At 47.2% G+C, this 15,451-nt stretch overlaps 1 protein-coding gene across 2 annotated transcripts; it reads right to left on the minus strand.

The window, feature by feature from the left end:
- Window positions 1-3,738: 3,738 nt before the first annotated feature.
- Window positions 3,739-14,356, minus strand: lhx2b (LIM homeobox 2b). 2 transcript variants are annotated; one of them, XM_053871833.1, is made up of 5 exons: window positions 13,756-14,356; window positions 12,446-12,648; window positions 11,345-11,712; window positions 7,229-7,434; window positions 3,739-4,302 (listed from the first exon to the last, which is right to left on the minus strand). In XM_053871833.1, exons 1-5 carry the CDS (start codon window positions 13,936-13,938, stop codon window positions 4,027-4,029), a joined length of 1,236 nt encoding a protein of 411 aa, XP_053727808.1. In that variant the 5' UTR covers window positions 13,939-14,356; the 3' UTR covers window positions 3,739-4,026. The 2 variants fall into 2 exon arrangements, with proteins under 2 accessions (XP_053727808.1, XP_053727807.1); XM_053871832.1 differs by having other exon boundaries at window positions 11,345-11,715.
- Window positions 14,357-15,451: the final 1,095 nt, after the last annotated feature.

The following is a 15,451-nucleotide window of genomic DNA, read 5'->3' on the forward strand; positions in this document are numbered from 1 at the left end:
GCGCAGTTGGTTCCAGCAGGGCGAGCAAAACACTTTGGAAGAAGCCCTGTGGACCCACCTGAAGCCGCCAACACAGCAGGACCAGGGAACAGGGCTCAGACTTCTGCAGCTTCTCCAGCTGACTAGCAACGCTCCTCACACCAGGCTCCTCCTCACCTGATCCTGCTCCTCCGTGACTGTCACTCCCCTCCTTCCCTGTGTCCTGTTGCCAGGCAACCACTCACATCTCCACAGCAACACTTACCCCAAGTTCACCCACTTTCTCCTCCAGGGCTTCTCTCCAAGGAAGCCTGCGACCGAGCCGTCGAGCAGGGTGCGCCCAGGGGATCCCACTGCAGACCCAGGCAGAGCTGTTCACATGACACGCAAGTCGTGCTCATTAAAGTTCTGCTTCAGTGAGGACTCAGAAACAAAGTTCTGCTGTTGAAGTCACACCTGCTTCAAACTCACTGTGTTGTCAACGAAGGCTCCAATGACAACATCTGCGGCCCATTCCTGCCAACGTCTTCGTCACGTATTGACCTTCGTCACGGGGACTTCTACGCCAAATGTTGCCGCGCTTTCATCAAACGGTTCCCTCCTCCCACAGCGTTCCTCGACATCCGAAAAGAATGAGTGGGTTAGGATGAGGAAGCACATGACACAGTAGTGATGGGTAGATGAGGCTTCATGACACAGTAGTGAAGGGTAGGTGAGGCTTCATGACACGGTAGTGAAGGGTAGATGAGGCTTCATGACACAGTATTGAAGGGTAGGTGAGGCTTCATGACACAGTAGTGAAGGGTAGGTGAGGCTTCAGGACACAGTAGTGAAGGGTAGATGAGGCTTCATGACACAGTAGTGATGGGTAGGTGAGGCCTCATGACACAGTAGTGAAGGGTAGGTGAGGCTTCATGACACGGTAGTGAAGGGTAGGTGAGGCTTCATGACACAGTAGCGAAGGGTAGGTGAGGCTTCATGACACAGTAGCGAAGGGTAGGTGAGGCTTCATGACACAGTAGTGAAGGGTAGATGAGGCTTGTAATGGAGACAGAGACTTTGAGGCCCCTGAGGCCAAGACTGGGAGCAAAGAGAATACAGAAGCATATAGAAGTCATATGCGCACACACACACACCATTTCCAAAGTAGCATTCAGTTTGGCCTCAACTCAGTCTTGGGTTTGGAGACCTCGGCCACACGACACATACATTCACGTCTGTGAATGTATGTGGAAATGTTGCCTTGCAGCTCTCAGGTGGACCTGCTTGGTCTTCTTCCCAGGTGCTCCTAAGCTGAAGACCTGAGGGGGTGGAGCTCTGTGGGTGGCTGGACCCCGACTATGGAGTAGCCTTCCCACTGGTATCAGAGCAGCAGAACCACTGGAGCACTCCTGGCTCAAGACACTCCTGCTGGCGACCAAAGCACCTGCTTTAGTGCTGTGTTTTTAGCATAACGTCTCAGTTCTTTGTTTCTTATTCTGAGGCGTTTATCATTTCCTAATATGCTCATTACAGTCCTGTATTGAGTGTTCTACCTGCATTCTGTTGTCTTTTCGTGATCTATTGATGCTACGTGTGAAACACTTGATGCAGAGCCTGGTGAATAAAACTGACCTTAGACTTGACCTTGCTCTGCTGAAGGACCAGACACGTGACACAACCATTGATTCAAGTGTGTGGTGGATTCAGTCTCGGACCGTATGTGGGAAAATATTCAGTGAAATGGTTGAGTGACACGATGAGGGAGGTTCGTCTGGCGGGTGTCAGGGAGTTAAATCTGAGCAGAGCAAGCGTTGACAGCTTCACCGCTCTTTATTAGCCCTCTGGACTGTTCACGGCCGGTGACTGATGATGTCAGCGCTTGAGCGTCTGGGAGAGGCAGAGCACTGAGCCACACCTTGCCCTGGCGGGTATGGCGGGCCAGAGAGGTGGTGGTCACGGAGGAGCCCTCGTCACGCTCTCCTGCCGCACCACTCCTCGCGGGTGAGCTTTAAAAAACCCTGCTGAACTTTCCGTCCCCGTCTCACCCAGCACCATGACTCGCCGAGGACAAAACCACTCTGTAACAACTGCATTTCCAAGGTGTGAAGAGTGTGGTTGGGTGAAGTGGTGGCCATGCGTGCGTCTCCCCGCTTGTGCTTCAGACATCCCTGCAGAGGCTTCTGGTGTCTTGTTTGTCCTTTCCTGCCACACTTGCATGTCTTCAGTTAAGTCTGCTTCTGTTTGGTGAGAGAGACTCGGTCCCAACTCATCTGTTCCCAGGTTCATGTATCGCCATGAACCCTAATGCAAATGTTTCCCTTGACTCAGCACCCAGTCATTCAGTGGCCCCTTTCATCAACCACATCACCCATTAATGGGGGCCAGCAGGCGCCTCAGTGTCTTTCATCCATTCAGCAGCAGCATCGCTGCGTTTAAACAAGTCCAGCGGCAAATATGGAGCCTGACCTCAGTTACTGCATTAGACAAGTGCATGGTCGACACCTGTGACTTCAATCTGAGCCACATTTGTGGGCGATTCGATTCATAGTTTTAGAGTAAATAGTTTGAAAACCATCGTAACAAGGGAAGTTGTGGCCTTGCAGTAGGCAGGGACATGCACATATCGATAGCTAGACCCCAGGCCGTTTCCCTGCCTGAGAACTGGCCCCTCTGGAGTCTCCTGACACATTTATGAGGACATTGTGGATTGGTTATTCAAACATACTAAGTGGCCTTGATGTTGTCTTTGGTACATCCAACTGGATCATGGTCAAACACTTTCAAATTAAAAGACCCTAACGTGGCACCGACGCCAACATCAACCGATACATAATTAAAGAGAAGAAGTATTGGGTTTTCATTCTTCAGTCTACACAAAACAGTCCAATAGAATTTGGTTTCCATCTGCTACCATAAAATACATTGTGATTTTGATAAAGTTGTGATCAGCAGGTAAAACGCCGGCGCCATCTTGAGGTTGATGTGAACCAAGGACTTGTTTTGATTCCAACTAAGTCTCCAAGTCTCTTCAGAAGCCTCTGCAGGACCAAACATGTCATGTGTTTGGGTCAACAGTAGCACTGACTGGGTCCAGTATGGACCTCACGCATGTTTCTGAGAGCTTCTCAGCTGTTGTGATAGCTTGCTATCGTGGCTTGTTTACGCATTTGCGGTCGCTTTTCAAACCCATTTGAGGCAAACGCAGACGTTGCCACTCCTCCCTCATTCTTTAAACCGTCTCCACCCGGTTCTGATGAGGCTCTTCATGTTTTAGTGAGAAGAACAGGCTTCCATGCTCACTGGCTCCATGAGAACATCCAGCTGTCACCGCCATTTCTCCTCTGATCCTGAAGCCCAAGAGCTTTTTCACCTGCTTTCTAATGGAGCTCAGACAGGATCCACCTCCAGTGACCTCACAAAGTGACCTCTGAATGTGATTCACTCAGAACTAGATTCACACTTATCTAGTGACCATGATCATATCATGCAGCAGATTTGTTGCAGAGTGCTTCAGAGGCGTGTCGCCATCCCACCATAAATTCACATCAAAGGAGCCCTAAAATTTGGAAATACACAGCATGTGTTTGTCACAATAGACACATGAAAGATTTCAGGGACCAATCCCCTCAGCAGCATATTTTGTGATGGTTGCCAGTTTTTCTGGCTTGAGCAGCAGCCCCCCAAAACATGGCGGACAGGAGCAGAGAAGACAGCGGGAGGGAAGACACGGCGGACGGCAGGAAAGTAGGCGTGAGCGCTTTTGTACACGTATCTGTGTTTAATCACACATCTCAATCCCTCCCTCCCCAAAAAGAATTTTACAATCCTTCTAACAGTGACTCTTGTACAACAACATAAATATTGTGCTGGAAAAAATATTCCCAAAAAAAAAAAAAAAAGTTGAAGCCGTCCTTCATTTTTACTCCTGTAGTCTATTCCTGTAAACATTGAAAAAAGCCGATGGAGTCCCCTGGTTCTGGACAAGACAACATCAAAATCACAAGGTCTGTGAGGCGGGTGCTTCACCGCGGGCTCAGAGAGGTTCTGCTGATCCAGGAGGCGTCATCAGAAAAGACTGGTCAGCGTGGTCTGTGAGGGGCTGCGGCACTCGCCCTGCACTGAGGTCAGCACCGAGGTCACGGTGGGCATGGTGGGGTTCGTCAAGTCTGTCAGGGTGGTGGGGGTGCTGGAGGGGCTCATGGAGGCGTTGGAGATCTCCGAGGCCGGACCCGAGGGCGTGCCTCCCTGAAGCGTGGAGCCGTCGGACGCCTTGTCCACGCCGCTGCTCTCCTGCCGCAGCAGGTTCCTCCGGAACTTGGCGCGAGCGTTCTGGAACCACACCTGCGTCAGGTCACGTGACAGGAAGAGAGAGTCAGTTACGCTCCGCCTGCAGCCAGCGGTGGAAAACCTGAATTGCATGTCTATCACTGTTCATTATTATTAAGTTGTAATGTTCTAATTTAGTGGCTTAAAATCAGTCGGCTACATTTGCTGATGTGTTGTTTTGATAATCTGAGACGATGACAGGCCCATTAACTAAAGTGCAGGTTGGGCTGAACCACAGACTGCGGCTCATTTTCAGATCTCGATTCTGCAGTGTTGAGTTTGTTGAGACGCACCAGTCCGAGTCACAGCGTGAGGAATTAACTTGAGGTTTTGGGACTCTTTTCACAGCCAGTATTTAGGACCTCTGACAGCACTTCTGAGGTTCTCACTTTTTCTCATTTCTTCTGCTCTGAAGTCTTTGAACAACCACATCAATGACACCTCACTTCATTTGCACACCAACAGCGCCACCTACTGAGCTCTGAAAATGCACGCTTTTCCCTGAAGCCTGATCACAGGCTGTGTATGGTAAAACCTTCCTCACTCAGGCCCGAAGTGCCAGTGTACACTGTGCTCCACCACACTTAACGCCTCCTTCTCAGTCATGTGCACAGTGACATGTAGAAACCTACAATAGGGAGGTTTTCATGATCAAAATAAGAGACTTCAGCTCCTTTAGAAACACATTTCACGGTGGTAAAAATATTAAAGGGAATTGACGATGTCATTTAAAAAGTATTGTTGCCATGAAGTAGTTTGAAGTTAAAAGTGCAACAGACCGTGTTGTCTGTCCAAACCATCTTGGGCTTTAAATGACTTTCATGAAGCAGGCCAGAGATCGCCCTCTCCTGGGGCCTGAAAGTAAGAGCGCCGCCGTCTGAATCTCAATAACACTACACCAATATTTAAGTGATGCACGGCTCAGTCCGTTTGATCGATTGTGTGGCTCCACTCTGGTGGTTAAAGCTCTTCTGAGGTTCTCCCTCCAGGGGCTCCTCCACCCTCGGCCCAGCGAGGCCTGTGTTTGTTATTCAGCGGTGCAGGAACACAAGCCGAGCCCAGATGAACATGCGTGTCGTAATGGTGATGGAGTCTTGGGAGACGGGCTGAGACGCGTCAAGCTCTTCAAAGCAAAACGGCTGCTTTGTCTCCTTCCTCCTCTAAGTGCTAATGAAAGCGGAAGGATGGTTTTGCTGTACCAAACCAAAACGGTCTCTTCGGCGGGGCCTCCAGAGACCGTTTGTTTGCTGTCTTGTGTGCAAATCAAACGTTCACGTTCCTCTCTGTCTCTCACAAGGATTCTGTGTTGCTGCGGAGGTGTGGCTCGCCGTGGCAACGGGAGTCGAGCCGCACCTCCAGCGCATCATTTGCTGCAGGTCCCTCTCTGAGCAGGTTTCAATAGCAGAGGAGAAGCTCTGTGTCCAGACATCTATTGTCCTTCATCTCTTCACGCAAACCAAGAGTACACTTCTACACTGCAGTCATTGCCATCAAGTCACACTTTCACACTTTCGTTTTGGCCTGCCATTGTTATGATTATTACTATCACCATTATTATCATTAATAGTAGTATTTTAACCCCCGTAATGTTATTTAATGATTAAAAAAAAAAAACATATTTATGAGTGTTTTTATTAACGTTCAAACTGTAAACATCCTTCATTCCTGTTCCTGTCATTGATTTTAAATGTTGTACATTCAAGATTTAAAAAATGTACATTTCGAGTCTCTTTTAAAATTTTACATTTCACTACAATTTTGTTTCCATTTCACTGCATTGTGTACAAGTGACTTTAGGCATGTGACAAGTACAGCTGTTTAGAATGGTTCATTTATCAATGGATTTATTCCCATCATCCACATTTCAAATTTTCTTATTTTATTTACTTATTAAGTATTACATTTCCTGCTATTAATCACTATCATACGATAGAGTATCAGGGCCACATAAAGAAGAAAAAAAAAAGATTAATCTCAGTTAGTTTTGCTTAACAATATGCGTTTTTTTTAGATTAGATAGATGAATTTATTATGAGATTTTTTTCTTCTTTATGTGGCCCTCTGTCGTACTGTCATCATCCCTGTGATTTAAGTTTATAGTTAATGTATCCAAAGATATGTATAAATGTGAATCGTGCCAGTAGCTTGTAGTAGTAGTAGTAGTAGTAGTAGTAGTCGAGTAAAAAATAACATTTTGCTGTCCAGTTTCCACTGACGCCTTTTTTCTCAGCAACAATGAAGCAATCTTTCATTTGTCTTTCTCATGAAACCAGCTGCGGAAACCGTAACCCCTGAGCTGGAAAAGAACAGATCGACTGGCAGGCCTTTCCCGTCCGCACCTATCGGCGCCGCCCTCCCTCCTCACACCTGCCCTCTGCGTGACCTCCGTCACTGGCCGCCTCCCTCTGCTCCTTCCACCTGCTCCCTCCTCTTCTCATCGCCATGGATGACCACGGTGCTTCTCCAGCATTCGTGAGGAGAGACGTCTGTACTTTGTCCTTCATTCTTCAAAGCACTGACTGCTGAATTGAATAGTTCGCTTCTGTTTTCAATGGAACAAATGGCTCTGACCCAACATTAAATTTAGCGTGAAACGGTTCAGCAGAGCCGATCGGGGACGAAGGGTTTGCTGGTATTTCACCAGTGTGGTGGGAATAGTAGCACTTGTCCTCGCAAACCAGTGTGAGACATTTGGTTTGCGAATGGTCGTCATGCAACACAGGAGGTGAGCTGAGCTGTGGAGCCAGTGTTGGAAGCCAGAGCGAGCGAACCGAAGGAACTGGCTCCCGAGACTGAGGACGAGGAAACGGACTCAGTCTGGGCTGAAACATTTCTGTTCTGAGAACGTTCTCCTCACTCTGAAGGCCACCTTTCCATCCAGCCTCCTCAACACCTCCCCAGCCAGTCGTGTTCAAGGCAAAAGTGTGAGGAGAGTGCTTACCTGCAAGACCCGTTTGGTGAGACCGGTCTTCTGCGCCAGCTGCTTCAGGTCCTTGGCGTCTGGGTTGTGGTTGATGGCGAAGTAGGACTTCATGGTTCTCAGCTGATGGTGCTTGAAGGACGTCCGCATGCGCTTGGTCTTCTGACTGGAGCTGTACTGTGAGTCCCGGTCCATGGACTCGCCATCGTTCTCGTTGCAGCTCAGCGCTGCAGGAGGGAGGGGAAACAGTCAGACAACCCAACTCTGGTTCCACAGCCTGGATCTGAGCCGCGGGAGGAGGACACAGGGCCTCCAACGCTCTGCTCATGGAGCCAAATGTGAAAGAAAATGTTGTGTATCTGAAGGTCAGAAGCTGGACACCTGCTTCCCTGCACTGAAGAGTACAGTACTTATAGAGTCAGTATACTATAAGTGTCTTCACTGTGATAACGTAACAGAGAAGATAACTATGCCTGTAGGAATAGGTCGACCTTGGCCACATTGGTGAGGAGTTACAGCAAGAAAAATGAAATATGAAATGAGAAATATGCAATTTATCAAATATGCTTTTGTGAATGTAAAACAAGACTGGCGTGTCAATCTGAAGAGTCATTTCTAGAATCTCCCAACGAAGACGTGAACACGACCGCAGTAAAGGCTCAATCTCAAATGCTGTTCAACATGAGTCTGTGACATGTCGTCACCGCGCGTCATACACATCAGTCGTCCTGACAGGTTTGGCTCACCTCAGCACAAATGGCACAGGAGCCAGTGTAATTCCTGCAGACCTCCATCGCTCCAACGTTCATGTCTGCTTCACACTACACGTAGAGGTGCAACTATGAGCGAGGAAATGTCGCGCTGGAAATACACATGCTCCAGGCCACGTTTGCAGTTGAAAACTTTGGCGAGGAGCTGCAGCGCCTTAGCCAATCAGAGCCCAGGATTCATGTTGCCGAGAGGGGAACGCTAACTTTAGACACGCCCCCAGCAGATGACCTTTTTTAATGCAACTTGTGAGGCGGGAAGTTGTTTTTCACTCCGAAAACCAACTATCACTCGAACGTGACGGAGTAGTTCGGGCCAAATGGCCAAACCTTGCTGTGTATTTCACCACGTTTTTAACGTGACATCACATGGCTCCATGATGTCGACACGAAACAAGAATTCCCAGTCACCTTTTACGAGTGAATGTGATGATGTCATAGCTCCGCCTTTCCTTCCTCAGCGACTCACTCCTCACTTCAGCAACAACAATGGCTGACTGCGGAGTCACGCTCATTCGCCAAAAGCTGTTGAAGTTTGGGGGGAAATGAAGAGAAAATCTTTGGTCTTATAATGGACACTGTCTTCACACAGGCCTGGCGTGAGCACCACTTTCGTGAAATGAGAAAATGTGCAAGTGTTTTCATGTGGCCTTCATATACCTTGAGTTGAACTGGACTCCAGTTGCCTCTCACCTTCAGGCTCCTAAACTAGCCGCCCCTTATCCCTGGACAGCGATATCCCACGCAACAATGGGAGGCGCCAAATCAGTCAGATGATGTGATTTATGGCTTGGTATTTTTTGGTCCATTGATAACGTATGAAAACATGAATACAAAATTAATGCACTTTGTTTTTTCATCTCCTAGCTTGTGTTTTCCTTCTATCTGTCCATTATTTGATGCTCTCAAATTCATGCACATTGACCTTATTCCAAGAGGAGTAGAGACAACATTATAAACTATCCATAAATAAATATAAATGTATTCTAAGGTAACATACAAAAAAATGTGGATACTACACCTTGGTGGCTCATTTTAACTGTCATTAAAATGTAAAATAAATACGTTAATAATAAATGAATAAAACAAAAATGGCATCTGTTAATCCCAGCTGCTTTCTATCCCAATATTTTCAATCCTGTTTTTCGCATTAGCGAGAAGGTAATCGCGAGCAAACACACACGTATCCATCCCACTCGCCTAAATTCTTGGCAACGTCCGAAGTGTTGCTGCATGAATAACGGTTCAATATCAGAACGCTAAGGAAAAAAAATCCTCTCAGGCATCAGAACAACACTTGTCTTCATGACTCAGTCCAGAACAAATGCTGCTTCCTCGCCGTGACATATGCTGCGGCGCACGCGCTCGCACGGGCGCTCGCACGCACGCGCGCCGAGTGAATTTAGAAAAACACCTGCAGATGGTTTCTAACTCTCATCCACAACATCTTCATCCCGATGAGTTCCAGAGCAACATATGCTCAGGGTTCACAGCATGTTGTGACAGCATGGAGGCGATAGAGGGCGCAGTGCGCGCTCGTCTCAAGTGCTGTTTCGCCAACCGCGTCATAAAAGCGCACCGACTTCCCTTCAACACACCACCCGCCAAAATACAGGGACTCCGGAGAGTCGGCTTTTCGTACCCCAACCATAAGATTGAACCACTACACCCCTTCCTTTCCTCCCGTCTTTCGTATTTAAATGCACTTTACCTGCGGAAACGTGTTTACAGCTGATATGAAAACAAGCCTCCTGCAGCTCTTAAATCCTCTTAAAACCGCTCAGATGCAGCGTCCAACACTGACGCTTCAGCAGGCGCCGGTGCTTCACTGGTCCGTGCTTCCAAAGTATCATTATTGCGAGGAAAACACGACTCTTGCGGGCACAGAATGCTGATGACTAGAAGGTTTCATTTTGTCCTGGCAAGTGTGTTAATGTTAAAACACAAAAAAAATAAAAATAAATAATAATAATGTGAATTATGGCTGTAACTCATTTGTCTATTTTAAACTGTGTGGAACTTGTTAACTTGTGTGGATCAAATTCTTTTGAAATAAAAGAAAAAAAATGTAAATTCAGTTTTTTGTTGTTGAGCTCAAACCAGGATCCGAGGAGGGTAAACAAGCCCCTACCTCTGGCCTGTCAGGCCCTTTCCTTGGGAGCTAGTTCATCAGGACTTTAAGGAGCACTAACAATATATGTTCGCTTTTTAATTAAAATATATATATAGCATCCCATTACATTGTAACGGTAGAGCTGAAATTTAAATGAGCTGCAGCAGTTGAGTTGTTTTTTATGGTCTTGATTTCTTTGTTTTCTTTTTGTCCTAAGTGTTCTATCATGATTAACAGAAGGAATGTGATGTTTCATTGAGAAAATGTGGGGCTTGGGTTGAGGTTAGGGGGAAGAAAGTGCAGGCACATTGAGCTGTAAGAAAGTTCCGGCTCTTGTTCTTCCTTCCAGTGAATAACTCATCAAATCACATTGAGCTCTGTGGCAGTTCGGCCCGGTCCCAAAGAAGAAAAAGGCCCCTGCAGTGTGTGTGTGTGTGTGTGTGTGTGTGTGTGTGTGTGTGGAGGGGAGGGGAGGGGGTGTATGTAGATGTCTATGAACCCTGACAAGTGGAAAACGGTGAAAGCAAAAGCCGGAACATCAAAAAAAAGTTTCCTTTTTTTTCCATCTCAGTGAGGACATGGACGGCTCTTATTTTGGTAACACGGAGCTCCACTCTCTCTCATTTCAACGGTTTTTTTGTAAACGTATTTGGAGGTTAAACAATATTCAGATAAATAGTACCAAAACTCGGAATATCCGACTTAGTTCGTCAATTAAAATTGTATTTTTCCTTTTTTTACTTTATGAAAAATGCAAATACATTAATTATTGAACTGAAACCTCTAAAGTTGTAGCTTATTAAATACAATATTTTTTCATTTTAAAATTGCGAATTAAAGCGAGTTCGTAGTGCAAAATAAAATTAGGATTTTTCTCCGATTGTGTGGAGCGACTTAGTGGTTTGGCAAACACTCGGTTTAAAGGTTTATTTGTCTTGCGTTTGAACTGTGACCAATGAGAGCTGCGGGTGCTAAAGGTCACGCTTCATTCGGAGAAAAACGTTGAATAAAACCAGAAGCGTGTGGCGCTCAGTGTGGCATTCATTGCACTGTCGCTAAATCGTGGTTATTTCATGAAATGATGGCAACTTCGAGGAAACAGCGCGACCTTTGAGGACACTTCGTCGTGTCCTTCGGCCAAACGGCCTCAGCTCATTTGCTGAGTCATTAACACGTTTTTGCCGCCGCCCCATTAAAGATGAAATACTCCAGAAGAGTCGCGACGTTGGCCACTTCCACCGGGTTTGGAGTCATTACCTGCGTTGTAGGCAGCGAGCTCGGCTCCGGGACCGGGGCTTTTCCGCTTTCGTGGTCGGCCTTTCGTCACCGTGCCGACGCCGTTGAAGTAGGAAAGTCCGAGGGCGTTGGCCTGGCCCAGGCCCTTGTGCGCCACCACCTCCGCGTGGTTAAAGTGAGTCTGGTATTCTCCCTGGATGAGAGTCTCAAAGTGCAGGCGGCAGTAGACCAGGCTGTCCTTCATGCCGAAGTGGTCCCCGGTGGTCAGCATCTTGCTGCAGGTGCTGCAGGTGAAGCAGTTGAGGTGGTAGACCAGGTCCCGGGCGCGCATCACCATCTCGGAGGCAGAGATCCCCAGGTGGCACCGGGCGCATCTTTGCACAGAAAATCTTCTGCGGACAACACAGATGCAGCATCAGGGCCCGCACCCTCAGCGCGCGCGCGCGCGCCCGTGTGTGCGTGCGTGTGTTCAGCAGCGAAAGTTTGCGCGCAGATCAGTTACGCACAGCTTCAAATCTATTCAATGTAATAACGCGAAACACACAGCGATAGAGATGAGTAACAAAGTTTTCTGTCGCTCGCAATGTCAAATTTGAGTTAAATGGGTGGAAAATAACGACACAACGAGTCGACGACTAACTAGTATTTTGGTGCTGACATTTACCCAGAAATATTTTTGTATTGTCATTAAAGTCCCTTAGTTGGAAAGAGAAAAGCGAATTGTCCAAACACAAAAGCGCACAAAACTGACTATATAAATACACGAATTTTGATTAAACGTGTGTTTGACAGCAGCTGTTCCGAGTTGAATCATTTGAGGGACATTTCCCAGTGGGATCAAATATCCATCTCAGTTTGGGCTTTCACGAGCCAAAACTTTAGTGACAGACGATGAAAAATTTACTAAACTATTTAGACGTCTGGCGGTGGGGTGAGCTACAAAGCTGAAACTTATTTAGCGAGAAAAAAAAGAGCAGGTAAAAGCAAAGGACGCATCAAAGTTGCATTCGAATCTCTTGTGTCCTCGTCTTTCAGTTGTAAATGTTGAAATAACCGACTCGCAAAACTCGATTTGGAAGCAGTGGGCGACAGAGAAGGCGGCTGGTCATGAGGGCCTCCTACCTGTAGTAGTCCTCCTTGCAGTAGATGCTGCCGTCCTTGCTGAAGCAGGTGAGCTCGGACTCCAGGTTGAGTTTGCACTCGCAGCACTTGAGGCAGCGCATGTGCCACTGCTTGTCCACGGCCAGCAGGTAGTAGCGGTCGGCGATCTTGCGGCCGCAGCCCGCGCACAGAGCCACTCGGTCGGTGTTGAGACACGGGTGAGACTGCGGGGCAGAGGACAGGGGGGGTCACGCACGGCTCCGCGGGAACGAACCCACATTCAGGCTCCACATCCGAGGGCCACACTCATGCGCTCACTCGCCGAAACACTCGGGATGAAGTCAACACGTCGACTTAAGCTGACAACGTTACAGCCTCCACTCTCGTGGCATGTCTTTCATGACTGGCCAAATACGCTCTTGTTAAACACGAGTCCAAGGTTTCATGTCTGTCTTCTGTGAAATGGCTCGAGAATGTTAAAATATGAAGAGGGTTTTTAGCACACCAAATAACTACGCTCAATAATTATTATTACTTACACTACATTACACACACACTATATATATATATATATATATATATATATATATATATATATATATATATATATATATATATAATTTATGTTTCCTTTGTAATTATATTTCCTCCAGAAAACGTGGCAAATAAACTCAAGGACTCAGTATTGTATTGTATAGTAACTGTAATAAAGATATATAGAATAGTTACAGCTGAATATCTAGGTTAAATAAAAGAAAAACGGATAAATATTAAGGAGTGTAGCAGCTATTTATCATAATTACTGTTTTTGAAAAAAGTGACTGGAATGGAATTGGTAATTACATGGTTTCGATAATATCACGTGATCCATTCATCTCGGCGGTGGATGGAATAGTTTGAAAATCTTTCGTTAATTTTATTCAGAATTTTCGTCGTTCATTTCGAAGAGACGAGAGGAAAGGGACGCTTCGTTATTACGGCTTTAAGACGCAGAGCATTTTATCGACCAACTCCGTTGAGGAGAAAAAGTTATTTATTTTGGATGTGTACGTGGAGACATAAATAACACAAATATAAGCCTTGGAGATATAACAGATCGGGTACTTTCCCCGTCGAATCGAGCAGTGGATTTCGACATAGATTAGTTGAAACGCTGCGAGTGTGACTAGGTGCCGGAGTAATGAAGTATAATAGCGCGTTCAGCCTGAACTGAAGCGGAATCTTGCCTTTAAAACAGTCTAAAATGGAGGCTTTAAATAGGCATTATTTCGGTTTTGCCTCGCAACAACACGCTGCGCTGCTGTGTGGACCCGACTGGATCTCTCTCCTACCGTCTCCGACTCTCCCATGTCGATGGAGGAGCTGATGGCCGCGGACTCGCTCTTGGCTCGGCGGTCCATTTCCTCCACCACGCCGTGCACGTCGCCTCCGGGGAGGCTGTGGAAGAGCATGGTGGCCGCCGACGGGAGGATGTTGTAACTGTTCGGTTCGCTTCTGCAAGCCAAGATGTCCATCAGAGACAAATCCGTCGGTCAGAGTCTGGCGAGGTCCAGATCCGCATCAGGAGCGGGACCGGCTCCGAGCCGCGGCAGCGCTCATTCTGGGCCACGAGAAAAGCCTCTCTCTGTCCTCCTCTCAGGTGAGATCAAGCGCGCTCCTCCATGGACGGCGCGCCTCCTCGCCCAAATTCTCCTGCGCCGGCGTGACAGCACTTTCTGGCTCCCCAATAATCCCCCCCGAAACCGGGACGCGTCCTGCTCGGGTCCAACTGGCCTCGGCCTGTGTGTCAGTCTTCAAACTCTAAAAATAGTGTCCAGAGTCCCGCGGCCTGTGAGCGACGCTCCCGGTTGTTTAGTTGTTGCAGTTTTAAAAGGAGCCAGGAAGCACGAGGACGAGCCCCGGAGGAGGAGTGGTCTGCACCGCGACTGATGATAGGAGCTGCTGGGCCCCCAAAACCCCTCCTGAGCTCCACGGTGGCCCCTTATCAACGGGGCCCTCTGACGTCACCACGCACCGGCAGCCTCCATTGGCTTGCGTCTTTGGTTCCGAAAAAGTGGTTCGCCGAGCGTTACGCGGAGACCACCGGACCCGGGACTCACCCAGGAACCAATCCCGCTTCACGGACCGGTGCGTGAGTGACAGGCGGGAGGGGGGTGCGCGTGCGCGTGCGCGCCAGCCAGTTCTACTGGGACACTTTTCCACGCAGGTTCTGAGGAACTGCTGCGCTCCTGACACCGGCGACCGGAGGACGCACTCTTCATTCAGTTTAACAGTAGCAGCTGCTCATCCTCAGTTTCTGACACGGATCGTCTATTTTAACACTATTTCAGTTGGCAACTTCGGCTCTGAGAAAAACAACCACAATGCATGATGTAACACGTTTAATGAAATGTTTTTACAGGGTTGTCCGTATTTGTTCGCTTGTTTACGCGTATAAAGAAAATAACAAACCATAGTTTGCAACATTTATTTTCGATAATAAAGCGTCTATGAAAATGAACTGACGAGTATAGTTTATAGTATAGTTATTATGGGGGACCACCTGGGAATTAAAAAGTGTCGCAGTGGGGTTTAAGTGTTGTTGTATAGAAAATTACCAATAATTTAACTGAGTACATTCGATGTTAAATAAAGCGATGTCGTATTTTTTTATTTTATTTTATTTTATTTTTTGTAATTATATGTGCGGAAAAAAAATCAACAACAACAAAAAAAAAAACATTGTAACTAGTAAGATAAAAACAAAAATAGCATTATACTATTTATGACTAAAATACGTAAGTTGTCAGGTCTCAGTTGACAATTAAAATATCGTCTCGACGTTTCTCATTTGTTTGTTGGCATTGTTTTATGAAATGATGGTTCGATGTGCGCAGAAGCGAAACTGAGGTTCCGTCCGGTGACTCCGCAGCCGAGGGTCGTGAGTGACTGATCCTGGATCCGCTCTAATTAGCTCGATGCTCTTAATTGGCAGGGGGTGGTGGGGGTGGGGTGGGGGCTCTCCGTCATCACGCACCGGAGCAGGAG

Source organism: Synchiropus splendidus, chromosome 7 (genome assembly GCF_027744825.2).
Source record: "Synchiropus splendidus isolate RoL2022-P1 chromosome 7, RoL_Sspl_1.0, whole genome shotgun sequence".
NCBI classification, from domain to species: domain Eukaryota; kingdom Metazoa; phylum Chordata; class Actinopteri; order Syngnathiformes; family Callionymidae; genus Synchiropus; species Synchiropus splendidus.

Coding starts and splice junctions, on each gene's coding strand:
- lhx2b (XM_053871832.1), bottom strand. CDS start 13,938: ATGGACATCTTGGCTTGCAGAAGCGAACCGAACAGTTACAACATCCTC. Junction 7,435..11,344: donor GCTCGCTGCCTACAACGCAG/GTAATGACTCCA, acceptor TCCCTCCTGCAG/CGCTGAGCTGCAACGAGAAC. Junction 4,303..7,228: donor TCACCAAACGGGTCTTGCAG/GTAAGCACTCTC, acceptor GACCTGACGCAG/GTGTGGTTCCAGAACGCTCG.